Source organism: Triticum aestivum, chromosome 4A (assembly GCF_018294505.1).
Source record: "Triticum aestivum cultivar Chinese Spring chromosome 4A, IWGSC CS RefSeq v2.1, whole genome shotgun sequence".
Lineage (NCBI taxonomy): Eukaryota > Viridiplantae > Streptophyta > Magnoliopsida > Poales > Poaceae > Triticum > Triticum aestivum.
This window is the reverse complement of record NC_057803.1, coordinates 498,366,288-498,388,499: the sequence shown is the minus strand read 5'-3', so window position 1 is coordinate 498,388,499 and position 22,212 is coordinate 498,366,288. Positions and strand designations below refer to the sequence as shown.

The following is a 22,212-nucleotide window of genomic DNA, read 5'->3' as shown; positions in this document are numbered from 1 at the left end:
AACTGGGAAAACTACAAACTATGTGACTAATTGCAAGTCAAGGGTCGACTTGCAACTAGGATAAAACAAATTACGGTCCTAGTTGCAAGTCAACCATGGACTTGCAAATAGGATGAAAGACAAAAACACAAGCCCAGTTGTGAGTCAATGGTGGCTTGCAACTGAGATAAAAATTATGGGCTTAATTGCGAGTCGAGGGTGTACTTGTGACTGAGACAAGTATATAAAACTAAGATATGAGTTATGATTTGAGGTTGGACTTGCAACTGATATGAAAAACAAAACACATACTAGTTGCGAGTCGAGGGTAGACTTGCAACTGGGACATCAACAAACTATGGCACCAGTTGCGAGTCGATCGTGGACTTGCAACTGGGACAACAAAAAACTATGATCCTAGTTGCGAGTCAAGGATGGACTTGCAATTAAGACAACTACGAAACAAATGACCCAGTTGTGAGTCAAGGGTCAACTTGCAACTAGGATGAAACAAACTATGGTCCCACTTGCGAGTCAAGGTGGACTTGCAACTAGGATAAAAAAACAAAACATGTGCCTAGTTGCAATTCGAGGATGAACTTGCAACTAGGAGGATTATGAGCCCAATTGCGAGTCAAATGTGGACTTGCAACTGAGACAACTACGAAACTACAAGCGGGGTTGCGAGTCAAGGGTCGACTTGCAACTAGCATGAAACAAATTACAGTCCCAGTTGCAAGTCAATGGTGGACTTTCAAATTAGTTGAAAGACAAAACACAAGCCCAGTTGCGGGTCAAAAGGTGGGCTTGCAACTCGGAGGGTGAGCTTGCACCTCGGACAACTACGAGCCCAATTGCGAGTCAAGGGTGGACTTGCAATTGGGACAACTACGAACCCAGTTACAATTTAAGGGTCCACTTGCAACTCGGATGAAATAAGCTATGAGCCCGTTGCAATCAAAAGGTAGACTTGCAACTGGGATGAAAAACTAAACACATGCTCTATTTGTGAGTAGAGGGTGAGCTTGCAACTTGGACAACTACAAAGCCTAATTGTGAGTCGAGTGGGACTTGCACTTGGGATAACTACGAAACTACGAGCCAGTTGCCAGTCAAGGGTTGACTTGCAACTGGAATGAAGCTATGGGCCCAGTTGCGAGTCAAGGATGGACTTGCAACTAGGATGAAAAACAAAAACACATGCTCTAGTTGCGGGTCCAAGGTGGGCTTGCAAGTTTGACAATTACGATCCCGGTTGCGAGTCAAGGGTGGACTTGCTCTTGGGACAACTATGAAACTACGAGCCCAGTTGCGAGTCAAGAGTCGACTAGGATGAGACAAGCTACACGCCCAATTGCATGTCGATGATGGACTTGCAACTGGGATGAAAAACAAAAACACATGCTTCGGTTACGAGTCGAGAGTGGGCTTGCAACTCGGACAGTTACGAGCCTAGTTGCGAGTCAAGGGTAGACTTACAACTGGGACAACTACAACTCTACAAGCCCGGTGGCAAGTTAAGGGTCGACTTGCAACTGGGATGAAACAAGCTATGAGCCAGTTGCAATCAAAAGGTAGGCTTGCAATTGGGATGAAAAACAAAACACATGCTCTTGTTGTGGGTAGAGGGTGGGCTTGCAACTTGGACGACTACGAGTCCAATTGTGAGTCGAGGGGGACTTGCACCTAGGACGACTACGAAACTATGAGCCAGTTGCGAGTCAAGAGTCGACTTGCAACTGGGATGAAGCAAGCTATGTGCCCAGTTGCGAGTCAAGTGTGGACTTGCAACTGGGATGAAAAACAAAAACACATACTCCAGTTGTAGGATGGAGGGTGGGCTTGCAAGTTTGACAATTACGAACCCAGTTGCGAGTCGAGTGTGGACTTGCACCTAGGACAATTACGAAACTCCGAGCCTAATTATGAGTCAAGGGTTGACTTGCAACTAGGATGAGACAAACTATATGCCCAGTTGCGTGTCAATGGTGGACTTGCAACTGTGGTGAAAAATAAAAACACATGCTCAAGTTGCGCGTCGATGGTGGACATGCACCTGGGACAACTACAAAGCTATAAGCCCAATTGCGAGTCAATGGTCAACTTGTAACTAGGATTAAACAAACTACATGTCAGTTGTATGTCAAGGTTGGACCTATAACTGGGATGAAAAATAAAACACAGGCAAAATAACCGGGGTCAAAGATCGGTCAATGAGAAGATGGGCGATAAGCTTCATAGTCGAGGCCCCCAAACGACAACATATATAGGCCCATGTGGAAAAAATGCAAGAACATGACGACACAAAACAAATGATACAAGAGGACGCGCGACGAAAAGAAACAAACTGAGCGTGCATGACCGAGTTTGTGCAAACATTAAAGTGAACAAATCAGACAGAATTAGATGAGCTGAAACTTATCTAGATTAGATTTAGCAAATCTGAAAATGAAAAAATATAGTTACACTCCTCTCTAGCTACACGGTCAAACCAAAAGAAAAAGAGAACAAGGAATAAAAAACACGTGTCGCTCCACAAAAAAGCTAAGCCCACAAAAATACCAATACATAAAACATAATAACGGCTCACTAAAAAAATATCATATTGGGTCTCACTGCTTCACGAGGGACAAACAAAAAACACGACGCAAGGGCAACAAACATGACTCAGAAGCACGTGTATCTACCGGTATATGAGTTAGATTAAACATTGTTAACTCTCATTTAGATAATAATTAGCAAACCAATCCCGAACAGGACCTAGACCGCGTCGCTAAAATGGTCCAACAAAAGACACATACGTGAACAAGTCGACAAGAAGATATGAAACACACGATGCGACACAGAGCACACGTGACAAAATAACCCACAATCAAGATTTGCACAACATTTAAAGCGAACATATGACAGAGTGGAAACAAGTTCATGAATTTTAAACGTATAAATGACGAATAAAAAGAAAAAGGAAAAAAAATAAAAAGTGAAAATAGAAAACATAAATGAAAAATCATGAATTTAAAATATTTCATAATTCCAAACAAATAATGAAATAGAAAAAAACAAAAGAAAAAAGACAAATAAAACAGAAATGAAAAAAAACACTAGGAAGTCAAATGGGACAGACTTTTGAAAAGAAATATAAAAAGGCAATCAAACCTCGCACCAACAACGACCTTCAGGAGTATAGGCTCGTGAAAATCAACAACGGACCAACCTCGACCAGTAACGACCTGGACACAGGCAGCGCGAGACAGCGCATCAACTAGACCATTGTATTTTGCACAAATATTAAAGACAAATAATCCAACGATTCTAGATTTAAATGCGAGATAGTTATTTTACATCTAGATGTGAAATAGCAAACCCGATAGAAATAATATCTCAGAAAAATTACCGCGTTCCAAAGGGGGGGCGCTTCAGATTGTTCATACTTACGGTAGCAAACAAAGGCAACAATGCTCTAGAAAAAACCATGCGAATACAACAGTAGGACCATTCCAAAGTAGTTTACTTAGGGTGGCAAAACACAGTATATACTCTCTGTCCATCTCTTCCATCAGAGCTGGTCTCGACCTGTAACAACGACGACCCACTGGCTGGCTAAGGCGCCCTCAAGCTGCTCAAGGCGCTACTGGCTGACAGTGATGCGGTAGATTATTAGATAGACAGCTCGCCGACGGATCAGTAGCTGTAGTTCTTGACGAACATGTTCTCGCTGGCTTCCGCGGCCTCGCCGTCGCTGGTGTACTTGCCGAGCTGCGCCAGGGAGTTGGCCTTGGCGCGCAGCAGCAGCGCCTCCTGCGCCGCGGCCACGTTCTCCGGCCGCCCGCCCCACGTCTTGAGGCAGGTGTTCTGCAGCGCCCGCGCGTAGGAGAAGGACACGTGCCACGGGTTCGGCGCCTGGTTCATCGCGTTGAGGTTCAGCGTTGCCTCAACCTCCGACTGACCGCCAGACAAGAACTGCACCACCACAGAAAAGAAACAACATAGGATGTAAGCTTCTGCAGAAATAATATAATGGTATGTGGATTTCTGAAGGCATACTATTTTGGCACTTTTGAGTTTGTTACTATGTCACCATGCAAATTGGTTGTCGAGGATAGTGTCTTGTCAACATAATCTTATATTCATGATTGTGCACTTAGGTTTGGGAGGGTGCTCTGCTCACCATGATGCCGGGGACGGAAGGGGGGATCCTTCTCTGGAGGAGCTTGAGGGTGTAGCTGGCTACTTCCTCAGGGGTGGCCCTGTCCTTGCACTCAGCACCAGGGGTCACCATGCTTGGCTTCAGGAGGATGCCCTCAAACATGACGTTGTTCTGAGCCATGTAGTAGAAGGTCTCCGCCCACACCTTCTGTGCGACCTCGAAGGTCCTCTCGATGCCGTGCTCACCGTCGAGCATGATCTCAGGCTCCACAATCGGCACCAGCCCATTGTCCTAGAACATCAACAAACAAGAGGTTTACATATCCATTAGAATGTTGTGCCTGACCATTGTGCTGTAGAAGTTTGGACTGTTAGGAAATGGGAACAATACCTGTGAGATGGCCGCGTAACGGGCAAGACCCCAGGCAGCTTCCTTGACAGCAAGCTCAGATGGGCCGTTAGGAATGCTGACAACAGTGCGCCTGCAAGAGAACTTCATGTCAGCTAGGGTGACCTAAAGGAAGGTAAACTGTCCTTGTAGGAGCAAATATCTAACCACTTGGCGAAGCGAGCGCCTTGCTGGTAGTATGCTGCTTCACGGGAGGCAAGGCCATCGAGACCTTGGCACCACGACTCATCATTGGAACCAACAAGTGGCACAAGACCCTGAGAATGAGCACCAGTTTAGAAGAATGTTTTGTTTCTAAGCTTGAAATAAACCCGGGATCATCAGTTTTTGCTTGTAATGTATAGCTAGTCACATGAGCACATATGATTGTTCTGATGCATTAGTAATAGTAGCAGTTTGGATCTTCAGTTTAGAATTGTTTTAATTAAAAAAGGCTCTAAGAAGGGAATGCATGTGCCAATTTGGAGTGAAATCAGTGGACAGCCTACCTTGTCAACCTTGATACCGGGAACGATTCCCTGCTCGACAAGGATGTCAACAATCTTCTTTCCATCAACAGTCGACTGGTAGAGCGTCTCCTCAAAGAGGATAGCACCAGAGATGTAGTTTCCCAAGCCTGGTGGAGTGACAAGAAGGGTCCGGTAAGCCTGGCGGTTAGCCTCGGTGTTCTCAAGGCCAATCGAGGCAAGTCTCTTGCCACAGGTGGCATTCGACTCATCCATGGCAAGGATACCCCTGCCTGGCGATGCGATGGTTTTCTGCAGCAGGAAGAATAAAGCTTGAGATCTTCTGAACCATAAGTCCATAACCGAATGAAACCTTTGCTCGTTTGGTAGAAATTTTACTGTTGTAAACTTGATGATTTATGCTATCAAAGATTTAAAGTTTAGAAGAAACTATGTAGTTTTGTTATGACTTATGAACCTTCAGATGGATTGCTCAGCTTAAGCCGGACACATGGATTCAAACAATGATATCACTGGAATGCGAGTTGTTTAATTTCTGTGCGCCATGATGCATCCTGCCATATCGTTAAGCTAGTGGTGATTAACCCGTGTCATGTCTTACTGCAGATGTCTAATCGAGAAACACATCACGTTTATGTTTGGATTTTCACAAGCTCTTTTTTGGTACAACACAACATCAATCATATCTATTTAGCTCGCTGCGGTGAAGATAGAAAAGTTACTGTACCAATGCAATATCGAAAACATATGTTATGCATGTTCATTTAGACTAGTGATTTTGGTGTGATCAAAAGCAGCCAAACAATTTCCTCTGCGTGACAAAACATCCGTCTTATGTCGAAGGGATTATGATAAGCGGTACTAGGTTAACTGTTCGTCCTAATAAGAATACATTTGATTTATCACTGGTAGTTTCTGTATTGACAATACATCCAGATCTCCCCTTCCCACTGATGTAAAGAGGATTCTCACCAGAAGTTACTGCCCATCAAGGATCAAACCAATACACGCATATGCATGGCAAAATTTTAGAATTATACTGTTGGTGTTAAGAAAGCATACCGCGGTTTTGACAAGCTCATCGGCGTATGCGCTGGCACGGACAACCATGGAGACGGTCACCGGCTTGGGGGCGGCGGCCTGGCGCGTGGTGCCCCATTCGGCCTTCTTGGGAAGGAAAGACGATTTGAGGAGAGTAGCAGACGCCATTGTTTCTGGAAGCAAGCAGATCAGGTGCTACCCTCTTCTTTGACACGCCTTACAATTGCAGCCTTTCCTTAGGGGGGGTGAGAAGTGCAGCAACCGCTGAGATATAAGGGTGAGCACCTGGGCGCACAAGGGATATGAGTTGTGAGGCGGAGGTTGGCCTTTTGGATATGGATGGCTGTGATTTGGTTGCTCCAATCCTCTTGCCACCTCTTTTTTGTCCTGGCTCTGCCACATGGCTGTCTCTATGATTTCGTTCCCTTTTCTGTGTACCATGTAAAACCTCTATAATGCTGATTTTCTTTTCTTGTTTGCGCTATGCGGTCCATAAATATTGTCTGAATGTTCTTGGCCTTAAGGATTGGCCTTGGCTGATGAACCGTTCTGCGATTCTGTGGGTGCATTTCACCAAGGGTTATCGCCCTGGCCTTGGCTGATGAACCGTTCTGCGATTCTGTGGGTGCATTTCACCAAGGGTTATCGCCCATAAGCGTCTTCTGACGGTCGAGATGCCCTGATATATTGCATCCATGTATTTGTCCAGTAACCGTTGATTCCGTGGAATAAATCAGTTTTCTCAGTCAGTCTTTTGGTGATAACAACTCGAGCTGTGGTTTGTGTGGCACACCATTCTTTGTACTGTTTCTGCGACAGAGTCCTGCTTCTCCTTGTGCCCCAGTGCCTTGTAACAATCTTGTATCATCCCTTGACCCCATGAATCTTGATATGATGCTTTCATTTAGGAAAAAATGATTTCCCTAGCCTTACCAAAATGTCTGAATTTTGATGTCATAGTATTTCCTATCAAAATGCATTAGTAGGAACTGGGAAGTGTCACACTGGCTAGGAGAAAAACAGAGAAATATGGATACAAATATGCATATTTTCCAGACTGGAGGTGTAGTTTAAAGTGTAAAGCAGAAAAGGAATTTGGCACCTTTGTCTACTCACCATAAACATTAACATCAGAGAGCGAGTTGGTATGTGGCACCTAGTGCCCTCAATAAAAGGACAAGACACAAAATACGATGAAAGGGATTTCACTACTGAATAACAAAAGCCGGTAATTACAAAATGTTTACAAGTACACAAGGTTGGCCTACTTAGATCAGATGATGTCCTATAACTCGGGAGAAATACATCCATAGAGACTGCCTATGGTGTATGTGACTTCTCCCATAAAGTGTATTAGCATGCCTGAACAAAAACACTCGCTATCACAAGCTTGATGTGCATGATGTCGTGCGGCACATGCGGACATGCCACCAGGTCTGAACTCTGATCACAGCATTCAATCCTTATATTGTGTATTTATCTCAGAATTGTCAAAAGGGGCATGAGGTTTCTTTCATCAGTTGAAGCAGATGATGAGTTTGTGCAGAGAGTAGTTCCTTTGCTGCCAGCATTTCAATTCATCACATTTGAAGCTAACTTGTAATGAATCACGAGCAGCAGCCTATCATTCAGCCAAATTCATTATGTGCTTCAGATGAACATATGTTCTGCATATTAATCAGAGATGCCATGGGTTGACCAAACTCTTGACTTGTCTTAATTCTCAACCGGCAGAAATTTAAAATCAAGCATCCTGGTCATGATGACCATATATTATGGCATTCTCAGTATTAATTGAACGGAGTTGATACTGAGATCTAATTTAGTTTGAATGGCAGAGTGGTCTTTTTATTGGACATATTCTGGGCAAGCTGATGATGAGCCCACACTCCAAATTCCTTTTTCTTGCTCAAGGGATGCCCTTCACCTGAATTACTTGTAAATTGGTGTGGTCTTGCAGTTGCTCTCTGTGTGCCTTCTCAGATCATTCGCAAGGTGGAATTATTGGTGGATTGGTGTTGACTGCAGTTCATTCTGGAAACAGGAGGTTGTGGCATCTAGTTTGAGCAAACTCTCTTCTTCAACTCTGCTGCTTTAGAAACCTCATTAATCGGTTTCAAGCAGGCTTCTACAGCTGCTACAGGAGTTGTACTAGATAAAAATGCCACAAGCTTCTGCCTAAGCAGTGGCGATAGCTTCTCGCAGCATGTCAACAACTCCAATGACGGGAGCACTCCTTTCTTCACCAGCACTGTAAATGCACACCTCACAGACTGCTCGATGGCCTCCTTCCTCCGCACCTCATAGTTCTCAATCAGGAGAAATAAGAACTCGAGTAGCATGTTTGTGATATCTACATACTGAGATATTGAGTTCAACATCAGAAGCATTGCTGGCTCAATGTTCATGACGTTACCCTTAGTCTCATCAAAAAACAGCCAGTCATAGAACAGCGCCAACTTCGCATTCGCTACGATGTATCCCTTGCTGCAACTAGTCAGCAACCAACCGATGACCGCCCAGCGGGCAATGACACCAGACTGTATAACCTCATTGGTCGGGAGGTACCCGCAGCATATGAAGCGGACAATGTCCGGTATCCTCTCCTCCCCTCCAGGCACCATCAAATGCTTCCTCGCAAACCACAGCTGGTACCTCTTCTGGCTTCCCCACTTCACATTGTTCATCAAGAACAGCAGTTGCGTCTCCATCTCCGGCGAGATAGACAAGGCTGTGCACCAACCTGGAGTGACAACCCGGCAGATGTCAACGTTTCGGGCCAGGATCAAGTCTTTCCATAGTCCCTGGAACTCCGGCACGAGCACCAGCTCATGGAGCGATCGCACAAGGTCCCTCCCGATCAGCGTGCACACCTGGAAGTGATCCCGCAGCACCGAGACGCAGAAGGACACCAGCTTCTCTCCGCACTCTTCGAGGTTCTTCGCGCTCTTGCACTCCTCGCAGTTGCTGCACTCGGCGCTCCTGGGGAACGGAGCGAGGCGGTTCCTGGCGAGGAGGCGGAGGAACGCGAAGACCGCGGAGGCGAGGAGCTGCGGCTCCTCGGCGACGAGGAAGGAGGAATGCTCGCGGATGTGGTCGAGGAGGCGGGCGTCTCCGGGGAAGGGCACGCGGCGGAGGAGGGACAGGAGTAGGGGCGCGAAGCCCGGCGCGGCCGCGCGGGTGAGCTCGGCGGCGGCGAGGAGGAGGCGGGCGCGTGGGTGGGGGAGGAGGAGCGGGAAGGGGAGCGAGAGGAGGGCGGAGGCGAAGGAGTGGTAGAAGGCGGGGAAGCGGCCCCCGGCGGCGTGGAGGAGCAGGAGCAGGCGGCGCGGGAGAGGGGACGGGTGGGTGAGGAAGGAGAAGGCTAGGGCGTGGGGGAGGTGCGGGGAGGAGAGATCGGAGGGGGATGGGTCGGGGAGGAGGAGGTGCGCGGAGAGGAGAGGGTGCTCCGGGGAGGAGGTTGACGTGGGGGGCGGACTGTGGTCGCCGCCGGCGAGCAGCCGTGGCGGCGGCGGCGCCATCGCGGGAGGCCGGAGGATGAAAAGAGGTTAGCGCTCGATGATGGATAGATGGGTCCTCTTTTTAGGGGTTTTTTAGCTTTTTTTTTAGAATTAGCATTTTTTTAAGGATTCCTATATACGTAGACATAAGGGGTGCGCTATATTTGCCATACATTGTCACATTACTTTTTGTCACACTTGACTAAGGTGGTATTTGGTTCTTTAGTCCTAGGATTTTTTCTAGTCCTAATTAAAAAGTCCTTAGTCTCTAAAAAGTCTTTTCCTGTTTGTTTTCAGAGACTAAAAAGTCCCTAATTCCTTTCTAGAGGTTATTAAATGATCATGTTACCTTTAGTATATAGAAAAAATAACAATCAAACAATATCATGGGGTGGCGGACCAATGGGTGCATGGAGGAGCATTGTTGAAAAAGCCCCAAAAAGTCTCAAAAAGACTCTCCTTGAGAGTCTTCTTCATTTAGTCCCAAATGTCTAGTTTAGTCCCTAAAAAGTCCCTCTCGTTTGGTAAAAAAGTCTTTAAAAGAGACTTTTTCTATTCCCTACACAAAAAAATCCCTGAAAACAAACACCCCCTAACTTGAGTTGCTCAAATTATTAGGGCCTGTTTGGTTTGCAGCCTAAGCTTGCCACACCTAACCTTAGTCGTGCCACAATAGCTTAGGCATGTGTTTGGTTTATTTCCACATTTGTGGCTTGTCACACTTTTCTAGCCACTTGATCCACATGTCATAGACTCAACTTTTTGCTAAATCTTGCCACACTTGTGGTGGCCATTTTGTGAGCCATACTTTGCCTAAACTCGGTTGTGGCAAAATTAGTCATGAACCAACACAGGCCCTTAGCCACACTTTGGCTTGTCTAAGGGAATCTTGTCACACATTTTATGCTATGACATGTGGGGTTTACTTCTCATAAAAAAAATCTTGTCTTGGGTGTGACTAGAAACAAACACCCATCTAACTTGATCAAACTTGTCTAAAGTAAGATGTGGTAAAGTATGGCAAGATGTGGCTAGAAACCAAACAGCCCTTAAATTTCTTAGTGGGCTGGGCTCCAGGACGGCCCGCAAAAAAGACTTGCCCATTCCAATCCAGCTCTTAAAATGGAGATTGCCTCAAAAAGAAAAGAGCTCTTAAAATGGAGAGGCAAAATTTACTCCAGAAAAGAGAAAAAACTGTACCCTCAAAATGAAAATCAAAAAGAAAAAGAAAAAAGGGAGACACAACATCAATTAGCTTTCTATTTTTTTTCGAAACGGAGGCAAAAATTTTGCCTCATCGATTAATTAAGAAGAAGAGAATTGCTCAATTAATTTAAGAAAAAAGGGACGAAAACCTACACAAACGAAGCACGGACTAACTGGTCATTTTGACCTTAATTAGCTTCCTACTTAGGGCCAATGTCATATCTGCAACATCGTTTTCTGTGCAACATCAAATCGAATTTGAGCAACGGGCATGTCAAAATCAGGATATCAGAGATGCTATGTTCAGATATCAGTAGCTGCAACTCACTTCCTTCTTCAGTACTGGAGCCTACTGAATGTTCTAGTATGTTATCTGCATTTAGTTTAGCATGCTTTGTTATTTCCTCCATGCCTTTCAGGTTTAGCTTCAGTCATCAGCGATGCATTATCTTAGTTCTTGACAGATTCTGTCCTGAAGGATGTTCTTCCCCTTGGAGTGCTGTTCTGGTTATAGGTATGAGTCTGTATCGCCACTTTGTACGCATCTATGAATTAATACGTACATGGCTTCAGTTTGCACTATCTTTGGCATGCATTCGTCCACATTCTCATGCACAGCATTGAGCCCCTCGGCCTCTTGTGGTTCATTTCGATAGGGGAGATGTTAATTACTCCCTTCGATCCAAAATAAGTGTTGTAAAGTTAGTTCAAACTTAGCTCAAAACTGCGATACTTATTATGGATGGGAGGGAGTAACTTTTATGAAGATCATTAACTGAAATGTGCGTGGGTTGGGGGATTTGGACAAGTGCTCGCTTGTTAGACAAACTACTGCTTCCTGTCATCCGGATATTCTCTGTTGTAGACAAAACTGTCATCAGTTTTCAATGCTTAAAGCGAGAGAGTTTCTTTCTGATCGGCTACGTTCTTTCACCTTCATGCCGGGTGAAGGTACTACCGGGGCTATTTTGCTTGCCTGGGATCAGTAAGTTGTGGACTGCCAAATTGTCAGCAAGCATAAGTTTCACGTCACTGCTAAGTTCAGTTCTAGCACCAGCAACATGTCCTTCATGCTTACCACCGTCTATGCGCCTTGTGAGTTGTGATGAAATTGGCGGAGTGGATTTCTTCTCTATCATGAATCAGGTGGTTGCTACCATTTCTGGTCCATGGCTGTTGCTGGATGATTTCAACATGTACAGGTTTGATTATAGGAAATCCAAGGGGCGGCTTAACTGGCATCTCATGGAAGTTTTTAACGATTGAAACCGGGCTAAGAGCATGTCTAAAAGAGCCCTCAAAAACTCAACCTTCAAAACCAGTTTGAGGGCTGAAAAAATGTCGTTTTGAAGGCCGGAAATCCCTGGCGCAGATCAGTGCCCTCAAACCAACCCTCAAAATCTCTGTCTCGTTGTCCTCTTCGTCTGCACGGAGGGAATCGAGCCGGGATGCTCGAGAGCGAGGGAATCGTCTCTGTCTTCATCAACGTCGTGCGCTGCTCACCGCCGGAATCCGTCGCTGTTCGTCGACGTGGGTGCCCGCCCGCCACTGTTTTTGGCCGACGTGGGTGGCCGCCACCATCTCCACGACGGCGGCGGCGGTCGGGGTGGCCGGGGGCGGGAGGCGCGGGGCAAGGGCGGGCGCCGGTGTTGGCGCGGGGGCCGTTGCCGGCGGCGGAGGAGCGGAGGAGGGGGTGGCCGGGGGCTGGAGGGGTCCATGGCCGGCGGCGGCGCCGAGAACAGGCGGCGGTGGCGCGGACCAAGGCTGGCGGCGGCGCGGTGGTGAGTGGCAGCTGGGGAAATTTCATTCCCGCGCAGCTCGTTGACCAAGTGAGGGTTGGGCCTGGAAATTGTCCTCCAACCCTCACTAGTGCAGGTTGGCCTTGAACTTGAGGGTTCAGCTTGGAATTTTTTTGAGGGTTTAGGGATTTGAGGGTACTGATCTGCGCCCTTTTTGCTCAACCCTCAAACTGATAGTTATTTTGAGGGTTTGACCAGTTTGAGGGCTCTGTTAGACATGCTCTAAGGGCATCCACAACTATCCCAATCCCACAGTGCGGACGTATTTTGCCATCCAACACAGTCCTGCATCGGTCTGTAGGCCGGCTCAGACGCATTTTTTCCCGCAAACCGAAGAGGAGGGTGGCATCCGCGTCTGACTAAGTTGGCCCACCAAATCCTTCTCCCTCGTCCGCGTGCTTTCCCGCCTGATGTCAGCTGTCCGCATTCATGTTGTTGTTAGAGTGGCCGCTTCGCATTGACCCCGGCCCAAAGCGGACGCGACCTCTCACTGTCGCATTGAAGCGGCGGCCGACCGAGAGAGCGCCGCCCGCTGCACGCTCAGCTGAACATCCCTGATCACCGTATTCAGACGGCTACAGACTGCTCGCCTACCTTCATTAAACCCGCGCGTGTGCCGAGAAACCTACTCCGGCCACACATCCGTTCGTGAGCCGGCCGACATTAAACCTAACGCCGGTTGGCTCCTCGCATCCGCTCGCTATTTAAACGAGGTCGGGCCTTACTGGTCGACGGCGTTGGTGTCCGCAGACATCGTGTCACCTCCTTGTAGGCGCCGCTGTGGAGTCCACTCCCTACACACCCTCGGTTCCAGCTCTTTGGGTGAAAGTCTAAGGCCCAGTCGGGTCGGGCAACGGCGTCGACATCATTGCTTCCTTCTTTGGAGCACCGTCTTGAAGAATATTGGATCCCGTTTGCGCGCTCCATGGATTGGACGCTCGCGGCACTGCGGTTGGCAAGTGTCCGTCCGACAATGGTGTTGTGGAGCGACTTCTTGTGTGGCAACGATGGCGGCTTCGGGCGGAGTTGGGATGCTGAGCTTTGGTAGTCAGTCCCATCCGTCGTGTTCGAGGGGTTGCCGTGCCTCACTTGTCTTCCTGAAGTCGGAGCTGCAGAGGAGGTGCCTCCGCGGTGATGATGACACGAGACCGGTGCTCAGTTGCAGTATCGGCTCGGCGCAGGCCCAGTGTTTTTTGCCTGCAATGCTCGTTGACAGAGTCGGAGCTGCCTGGTTGTTGGCGTGTGTGGTGGACTGTTTGGCATCGGCCGGTGCAACACTTGTTTGCGGCGAGGGATACATCAATGGTCATTGATGATGGAGTCAGAGTCGCCCTCGCGCGGGTGTGATGACGATGACACCGGATTGTAACCTCGACGGCACTTTTCTCTTTAACGGCGTGTATGTGTTCTTGTGTGGGTTTTTTTTAGGGGAGTTCTTGTGTGGGTTGCCAGGTCGTCCTATGGGCCTTTTTTATACGCAGCGTGTTGTGGTGGTTTTCACATAGTTTTTCGTTAATTAATTGAGCAACTCTCTTTGACCTTTTTTGATGAATCGGACACTAAAAGACCGTGTTTCGAAAAAAAAAATACCTAGTGTGCATGGCAGCTTCTTTCGAAAGGTGCATTGGTTTCGTCCTTGCCAAATTTCCCAGCAAGCAAGCAAAAGTAGTGTCTTCGCTCCTTTCCGCCACTCAGTTCCTTCCTACTCCCTCCGTTCTAAAATAAATGACTTAATTTTATACTAAAATTTAATATAAAGTTGAGTCATTTATTTTGAATGAAGGAAGTAGATGTGTTGCGCAATTGCCGTGGCTTTTGTGGTGATGCCAGTCTTCCTTGTGGTGGTGTTTGGGTATGAACCAACACTCCAACAGTGGTATATCGGAGTTTGTTGATAATGCGGAGTTTGTGGAACGCATCAGTGAAGGAAACAAATATGGGCCTATGTGGTGTGTACTTTTTGCTGCTTGTGCTGTGTCGTCGTGGCAAGCCAGGAATGATCGCACTTTCAACAACAACAAAAAGATGGTTGCCGGGGGTATTGTGCTCTAACGCTTTTATCGTGGGCTCAGAGGCCAGACTGTGGAGTTACCGGGCACGGCGTCAAATGGACAGAACAACTCTTTTATCGTGGGCTCAGAGGCTTCCCACTTGATTCTTGTTGCTTAGGCTACTATTTTTTCTGCCTTGTGTTTCACTTCTGTAAAGCACCCCCATGTAACTATTTTCAAAGTTGTGCGTGGAAGCTCTCTGTTTCCACCAAAATCATGTACGTAACTGACCTCTGGTCACCCGGGCTACGGCTCGTTTTGAATGTATATAAGGTAGACCATTCTTTCAAAATAAAATAAAATAACCAAACAGAATTTCAGTACACATTGCTAAGTCTAAATCGCCTGATTTCTCCTTCATACACGTCGCGTCACTGATTCACGTGATGGCCAGGTTGATCGACTCAAGGGATTCTCAGTCAATGGAGACACAATCACACAAACTGACCCATGTTTTCTGTCATACGAAGAGAACATACACGATGATTTTTTCAGAAAATCAAAGGCCCGAACCCCAAGGACAAAGCATTATGCCTATAGATAGATAGTGCAGTTAACGGACATGTTTATGGTAAATTGATAACGGATTCAATTTGTGCAAAATTGTTTGAAAATAGTTTCTTTGTGCAGAAATTTTATACTACCTCGTCACTGTATAGACAAGGTAGCCCCATTATATAGGAAAAAATAGACACAAGGTGACCAGCCAGCAGGCATCATCTGAATTCCTTTCAACAACTGTACCAACAGTTGACAGTAAACAGAAGTGACAGTAAAAAAGTTGATGCAATCCCCGGCTACCAACAGTGTTCAACCACAGGAATACATAATGCAGTTCATCGCATCATCACCTCCATATCCAGCGTCTAAGATTCGGTTACAACCAAAGGAGTGCGCCATTCCCTCCCTCTAGCTACTGAGTACTACTAGGAGACTCCATCTATCTCCCTTTCCCTCTTAGATTAGTAGTAGTCCAGCTGATCAGGCATGCAAAAACTTCCACAAAATGGCATCCACCAGGTATGGCATTTCTCCTCCCCATGCCGACTTAGCTGTTGCTGGGATTCAAGATGTCGCCGAGATTCAGATTCAAGCTGTTCCTCATGGTTCGCCTCCCTGTTGCACCCGCATTGCCCTTCCTCATCATCGCCGTGAACTCACTGTAATCGATTTGCCCGTCCTGAAAACAACACAGAGATTAATTGGCAAACAGACAAGTCAGGAATCGAACAAAACATATATGCATGGGATGGGACAGGGTGGAATTTAGTATGAAGAAACACTGACATTGTTCTGATCGACATCTTTGATCATATCCTCAAGGTGAACATCATCCAGACCAAATTTGCGGCATGCATGTGATAGCTCATCGATGGTGATGAATCCACTTCCATCCTTGTCAAAAAACGAGAATGCTGACACCAAGTTCTCCTCCCTCTCTAGTTTATTCATGTGCAATGTAGCTGCAATGAATTCACCATAATCAATCGTTCCGCTGTTGTCGATGTCCGCCTTAAACAAATAGATAGATACCATTATGAATCATAAAATCCAGAGATTCTGTTATACTCGTTTTCTGAATGAAGGAACCGTTTATTTAGCTTGTAACGAAGCACCTACCGCATCCATTAAAGCCTGGATTTCATGTTCTGTTAGCTCTGAGCCCACCCTTTTCAAGCCATCTTTCAGCTCATCAAATGTTATAGTTCCACTATTGTCGGCATCAATCATTTTGAACAGCTCCCTTAGACCTCCAATCTCTTCCTCAGACAGGCTTTCAGCAATAACCTGAAGAAAAAAATGATAATAGTAAGATGAATATCTGTGAATAAGCAGCTCAAGATGAGCATTGCAAGTTGCAAAATGCTTATCAAGTATCTGAGAAATTATGCAATCTTTATAATGCATCAACAGCCATAAACCCTCAAGACTCCATATATATGTATTTAGTTCACAACCAAATAACAAACAGAAAAAAGACGGGGACCTAATAACAGCATTGATACACTAACTACTGTCGTATAACAATAATCTGCTATGATAATATGGATCTGAACAAGATCATTCTAGAAAGCTAGAAAACCATCTGGATAAAACAAAGTTGGCCAAGACTAGCAAAATAGAGAAAATTAGGCAGGCACGTCAAGATGCTCCACTATTTCCTTCCATAAATGTGTATGGTAACAGAAAAAAGCAGCACTGATGGTAGCCAGAGATGCTTGGACTTCGATAGGCATGCATTGGTATATGATGCAAATATGGCAACACTATTGTTAAGAATAATGGAACGAAGCATTAAATTTGAGGTAACTTAGCAATTAACCACATGGATACAACCTACATCTGGAGAATTAGCTAGTGCATTTACTAGCACATTCATGTAACATGTTTCTCTTGTTTAATAAAACTTTACTGTTAGGGTTTTCCTACAGTTTTCTGCTCAAAAAGAAGTTGTGAATTTACGAATGGACAATTGAAAATTCATACCCTCAATGCCATCTTCTTGAGCTTGTTCATTGCAGAAAAATGCTTCAGTCTTGACAAAACAGCAGAATCAATAGGCTTATCAGGTGCCACAGCATCATCAACAATCCATGGATGACCTGACAGGCATCAAAGGCAATGACAGTATGAGAAGCAAAAAATCAAAATATATCCTGTCTAAAGCACCAAATCTACCAGTTCCATGAGTAATAAGGAGGAGGTGCACTTACAAAGAACCTCATGAGCAGAGAGTCGCTTTGTAGGATCCCTGCAAAGCATAGTACGGACTAGATCTTTAGCGCTGTCAGAGATACTAGGCCAGGGCTCAGACTCAAAATCAAGTTTGCCTCGAAGGATCTGTCTGAAGATTCCTGCTTCAGTTTCTGAAAAGAAAACATGCATGAAGGAACATGAGAATATGGAGGCCTACCAATTTGATGGTTTAACTGCAACTAGTTTACCTGCCCAGAAAGGGGGGACACCACATAGCAAAATGTACAGAATCACCCCAGCACTCCAGACATCAGCTTCTGGACCATAGCATTTCTGAAGCACCTCAGGTGCAACATAGTAGGGGCTCCCAACAACATCAGAGAATTTGTCACCTGAGGAAATGGAAGCAGATATTTCAACAAATCTAGTCCGGCTCAAACAGAAAATTTTAAGTAAAACATAAGACTCAAAATATACAACATAGCATTTGAAGCGCCAGATGAAAATATCAAATCAAGACTGCACACTAGAATAACAGCTAAATTGATGATATTTTTTCGGAAACAACTAGATTGATGATATTGCTAGTAATGGGTACTACACATTTCACAACATGTAACTAGTCTAAACTTGCTTCAGAGATTCGAACCAGTGTTGTCTGGTTATATGAACGCACTTGTCTTCCTACCCATATGAGGTTCCGAAATAGTAATCTTATGAACATTACAAAGTTACACGGTTCCTTTCAGTATCTTGCAGCCATCATATCTAAAAGAAGACAAGTTTTGGCAAGTCTTCAAGGTTCCAACGAGATAAACCACACAATAACACAAGCACTGCCCTTGACATTCATTAATACTAGGAACTGTTTCTGACACTCCTTTTGTTGGCAACTACAACAACCCACTAATTATCATAATTTCCAACTGGAACTCCAACACTGTTCCAGTACCAGTTCTTCCCACTTTCAAAGCAATGTCACCTCATGGCAAGCATTCTTACTCTAGCAAAAGGAATAAAAGCACTATCGACATTTAAATCAACCTGATCAAATATGCTATGCCAACAAAGCTCGAACTGGTCAACAAAGTACTACACATGAAAGAACAAAGTACTACACATGTAAATCAATAGAAGCATAGTACATACCGGGCTTGTAGAACATGGATAGCCCAAAATCGGTGGTCTTGAGCGGGGCGTCCTCGGCAGTGCTGGCAAACAGGAAGTTCTCCGGCTTGAGATCCCGGTGCATGACGCCGAGCGAGTGGCATGCCTCTACGACCCCAACGATCGTCCTGATGAGCTGCGCTGCAGCACGCTCGGTGTAGTGCCCCTTGGCCACGATGCGGTCGAAGAGCTCCCCGCCGGCGCAGAGCTCCATGACAATGTGCACGAAGAGCGCGTCCTCGTAGGCGCCACGGATGCGGACGACGTTGGGGTGCTCGGAGAGGTGGTGCATGATCTGGATCTCGCGCCAGACGTCCTCGTAGTCCTCGCGGCACAGCAGCTTGCGCTTGGGGATGGACTTGCACGCGAACTCGCCGCCGTCCTCCTTGGCCACGCACAGGTAGGTGGTGCCGAACTGCCCCTGCCCCAGCTTCTTCCCGATGCGGTAGTGGTCCCGCACGTTGGCCGTCTTGTGCGGCAGCACGGACGCCGGCCGCCCGGACGGCGCCGGCGCGGCGGCCACCGGCGGCAGCTTCGGCCTCGGATTCGCGCCGCCGCCAGCGTTGCCGCTCGCGTCCGGCTGCATTGGCGAGTCCTCGGCGCGCACCCTGGATCAAGAACCGCACGGAGGCCGCGAAACCTTGAATCAAGAAACGAGGAGGGGTCAGAAAACCGGCGACGCGGCGGCGGGATGCAATCAAGAACCGGTCAAAAAGGGGGAGCTCGCTCACCTCCGATGGGGATTCCTGTGGATTGCGACGGAGCAGCGCAGAAAGCTCGGGATCTCGGAGTGGGGCTCTGGGGATTCTTGGGCTTTCCAACCCTGTCGACGAGATTAGGAAGCGAGAAAAAGGAGCTTTATGGGAGGTTTATGGCCAAAGCGTGAAGCAAAAAATAAAGAGAAGGGCGAAGAAATCTTGCTCTCACTTTCTCAGGTGTCACATGGGGAAGATGCAACCTCGCCCAAGAAATGAGAACGGAAGAACTGGGGGAAAGATTGGCACAAACCTCTTTATCCTGCGTGGAGCTGCTACAAGTTGGAGGAGTCGGGTCGCACAAAAGGACAGGATCTTGGTGGCTCGCCCATTTTTTATACGAGTTCTCTGGGGTAGGGGGGAGGGGATGGGATGATGACGACGACGACGACGGGGACGATGGTAATCTCTTCTGGGGTTGGAAATGGTAAAAGGGGAGGATGGGTTGGTGAAGAGGGGGATAGGCCGATTGGGGGAAGGAGAATGCCTGCCGGGCAGGATTGTTAGGTCAGGTCAGGTCGTACCACGACTCCACGGGGTTTTCAGGAAGGAGGGAGGAAGGAACCAAGACCTCTCCTCCATTATTTTACTCTTCAATAATTAATTATGTTTTCTTTTCTCAGCAAAACATTCATTATCGGATATTCCCAACTAATGGGTCCTATATTTTATCTAAGGACGTGCTTGGCTGCCTACATGCAGCCCAAACATGCAAAAATGACCCGTTTAATAGTATGTATTCACTGCTTGCCTACATAACATGAACCTTAAAACAAACCCCAGCCACACACGTTGGGAATGGTTGAATCGGTTGTTTCCCCTTAGACAGGCCCGGGCGTTACAGGGAGAAAACGCGGCGCCGAGCTCATGCGACGATGGAGATGGCGCGAGCTCGCACGCGTATCATGAAAAGCGATGGGAGGAATTGGGGTCACCTCCCGCCGATTCAGTCGCCCTATATAGCCAGTCTCATCTCACCGCCCAAACTCTCACCATCATTCCCACTTTCGAGTTATCCTTGCCATGCGGTTCAACACTGACGAGCAGGTAAAAGGTGCTTCTTCTCCACCCGGTGGTACATGGTCGTGATGATTTGTGTCTGCTTCTTTACGAGCATGTTCCATATGATTTGTGTCCTCCTCTTCTCGGACATGTTCCTGAAGGAAATATGCCCTAGAGGCAATAATAAAGTTGTTATTTTATATTTCCTTATATCATGATAAATGTTTATTATTCATGCTAGAATTGTATTAACTGGAAACTTGATACATGTGTGGATACATAGACAAAACATTGTGTCCCTAGTAAGCCTCTACTAAACTAGCTCGTTAATCAAAGATGGTTAAGTTTACTAACCATAGACATGAGTTGTCATTTTATGAACGGGATCACGTCATTAGGAGAATGATGTGATGAATGATGTGATGGACAAGACCCACCCATTAGCTTAGCATATTGATCGTTCAGTTTTATTGTTATTGCTTTCTTCATGTCATATACATATTCCTTTGACTATGAGATTATGCAACTTCCGAATACCGGACGAATACCTTGTGTGCTATCAAACGTCACAACATAATTGGGTGATTATAAAGATGCTCTACAGGTATCTCCGAAGGTGTTTGTTGGGGTGGCATAGATCGAGATTAGGATTTGTCACTCAGAGTATCGGAGAGGTATCTCTGGGCCCTCTCGGTAATGCACATCATAAGAAGCCTTGCAAGCAAAGTGACTAACGAGTTAGTTGGGGGATGATGTATTACGGAATGAGTAAAGACACTTGCTGTTAACGAGATTGAACTAGGTATGAAGATACGGACGATCGAATCTTAGGCAAGTAACATACCGATGACAAAGGGAATAACGTATGTTGTCATAACGGTTCGACCGATAAAGATCTTCATAGAATATGTAGGAGACAACATGAGCATCCAGGTTCCGGTATTGGTTATTGACCGGATAGGTGTCTCGGTCATGTCTACATAGTTCTCGAACCCGTAGGGTCCGCACGCTTAACGTTTGATGACGATTTTTGTATTATATGAGTTATGTGATTTGGTGACAGAATGTTGTTTGGAGTCGCGGATGAGATCACGGGCATGACGAGGAGTCTCGAAATGGTCGAGAGGTAAAGATTGATATATAGGATAATAGTATTCGGACACCTGAACTGTTCCGGAGGGTATTGAGTACATATCGGATCACCGGAAGGGGTTCCGGGCACCCCCGGCAAAGATACAGACCTTATGGGCCAAGAGAGGGACAGACTAGCCCACAAGGGGCCGGTGTGCCCCCATATAGGCCGTAATAGGAGGACAAGGAAAGAGGGGAAGAGAGAAGGAAGGGGAGGGATTCGGCCTCCCCCTTCCTTCCCTCCTCCCTCCTCCTTCCTCCCCCCTCCGAAACTTATGGAAGGGGGGAGGCCGAATTGGGGAGCCGCCCAAGTAGGATTCCTCCTACATGGGGCGCCCCATTGTCTGCCTCTCCTTCCCTCCAATCTATATATATGTGGGGGGCACCGCTAGAACACACAGCATCAATTGTTAGCCGTGTGCGGCGCCCCCCTCCATAGTTTACACCCCCGGTCATAGTTTTGTCGTGCTTAGGCGAAGCCCTGCAAGAATCACTTCACCATCACCGTCACCATGTCGTCGTGTTTGACGGAACTCATCTACTTCCTCGACACCTTACTGGATCAAGAAGGCGAGGGACGTCATCGCGTTGAATGTGTGCAGAACTCGGAGGTGTCGTACTTTCGATGCTTGATCGGTCGGAGATAGAAGAAGTTCGACTACATCAACTGCGTTGTCAAAGGCTTTCGCTTTCGTTCAACGAGGGTACGTAGACACACTCTTCCCCTCTCGTTGCTATGCATCTTCTAGATAGATCTTGCGTGAGCATAGGAGATTTTTGAAATTGCATGCTATGTTTCCAAACATTGGCATCTGAGCCAGGTCTATGCGTAGATGATATGCATGAGTAGAACACAAAGAGTTGT

The 22,212-nt window shown here is 46.6% G+C and overlaps 3 protein-coding genes across 4 annotated transcripts; all 3 read right to left on the bottom strand.

Moving 5' to 3' along the window:
• Positions 1–3,267: 3,267 nt before the first annotated feature.
• On the bottom strand, positions 3,268–6,360 carry LOC123086572 (fructose-bisphosphate aldolase, chloroplastic). The gene is made up of 6 exons (XM_044508333.1): positions 6,064–6,360; positions 5,023–5,292; positions 4,682–4,791; positions 4,517–4,607; positions 4,148–4,417; positions 3,268–3,939 (listed from the first exon to the last, which is right to left on the bottom strand). The coding sequence occupies exons 1-6, from the start codon at positions 6,208–6,210 to the stop codon at positions 3,661–3,663; spliced, it is 1,167 nt and encodes a 388-aa protein (XP_044364268.1). The 5' UTR covers positions 6,211–6,360; the 3' UTR covers positions 3,268–3,660.
• An 871-nt stretch (positions 6,361–7,231) lies between these two features.
• On the bottom strand, positions 7,232–9,674 carry LOC123086571 (integrator complex subunit 3). Its single transcript, XM_044508332.1, has one exon. It carries the CDS (start codon positions 9,558–9,560, stop codon positions 8,100–8,102), a length of 1,461 nt encoding a protein of 486 aa, XP_044364267.1. The 5' UTR covers positions 9,561–9,674; the 3' UTR covers positions 7,232–8,099.
• Positions 9,675–15,294: 5,620 nt separating this feature from the next.
• LOC123086570 (calcium-dependent protein kinase 24) lies at positions 15,295–19,735 on the bottom strand. 2 transcript variants are annotated; one of them, XM_044508330.1, is made up of 9 exons: positions 19,468–19,735; positions 19,191–19,282; positions 18,442–19,099; positions 17,541–17,684; positions 17,310–17,462; positions 17,083–17,198; positions 16,216–16,383; positions 15,883–16,107; positions 15,295–15,775 (listed from the first exon to the last, which is right to left on the bottom strand). In XM_044508330.1, exons 3-9 carry the CDS (start codon positions 19,043–19,045, stop codon positions 15,644–15,646), a joined length of 1,542 nt encoding a protein of 513 aa, XP_044364265.1. In that variant the 5' UTR covers positions 19,046–19,099; positions 19,191–19,282; positions 19,468–19,735; the 3' UTR covers positions 15,295–15,643. The 2 variants fall into 2 exon arrangements, with proteins under 2 accessions (XP_044364265.1, XP_044364266.1); XM_044508331.1 differs by having other exon boundaries at positions 19,387–19,704.
• Positions 19,736–22,212: the final 2,477 nt, after the last annotated feature.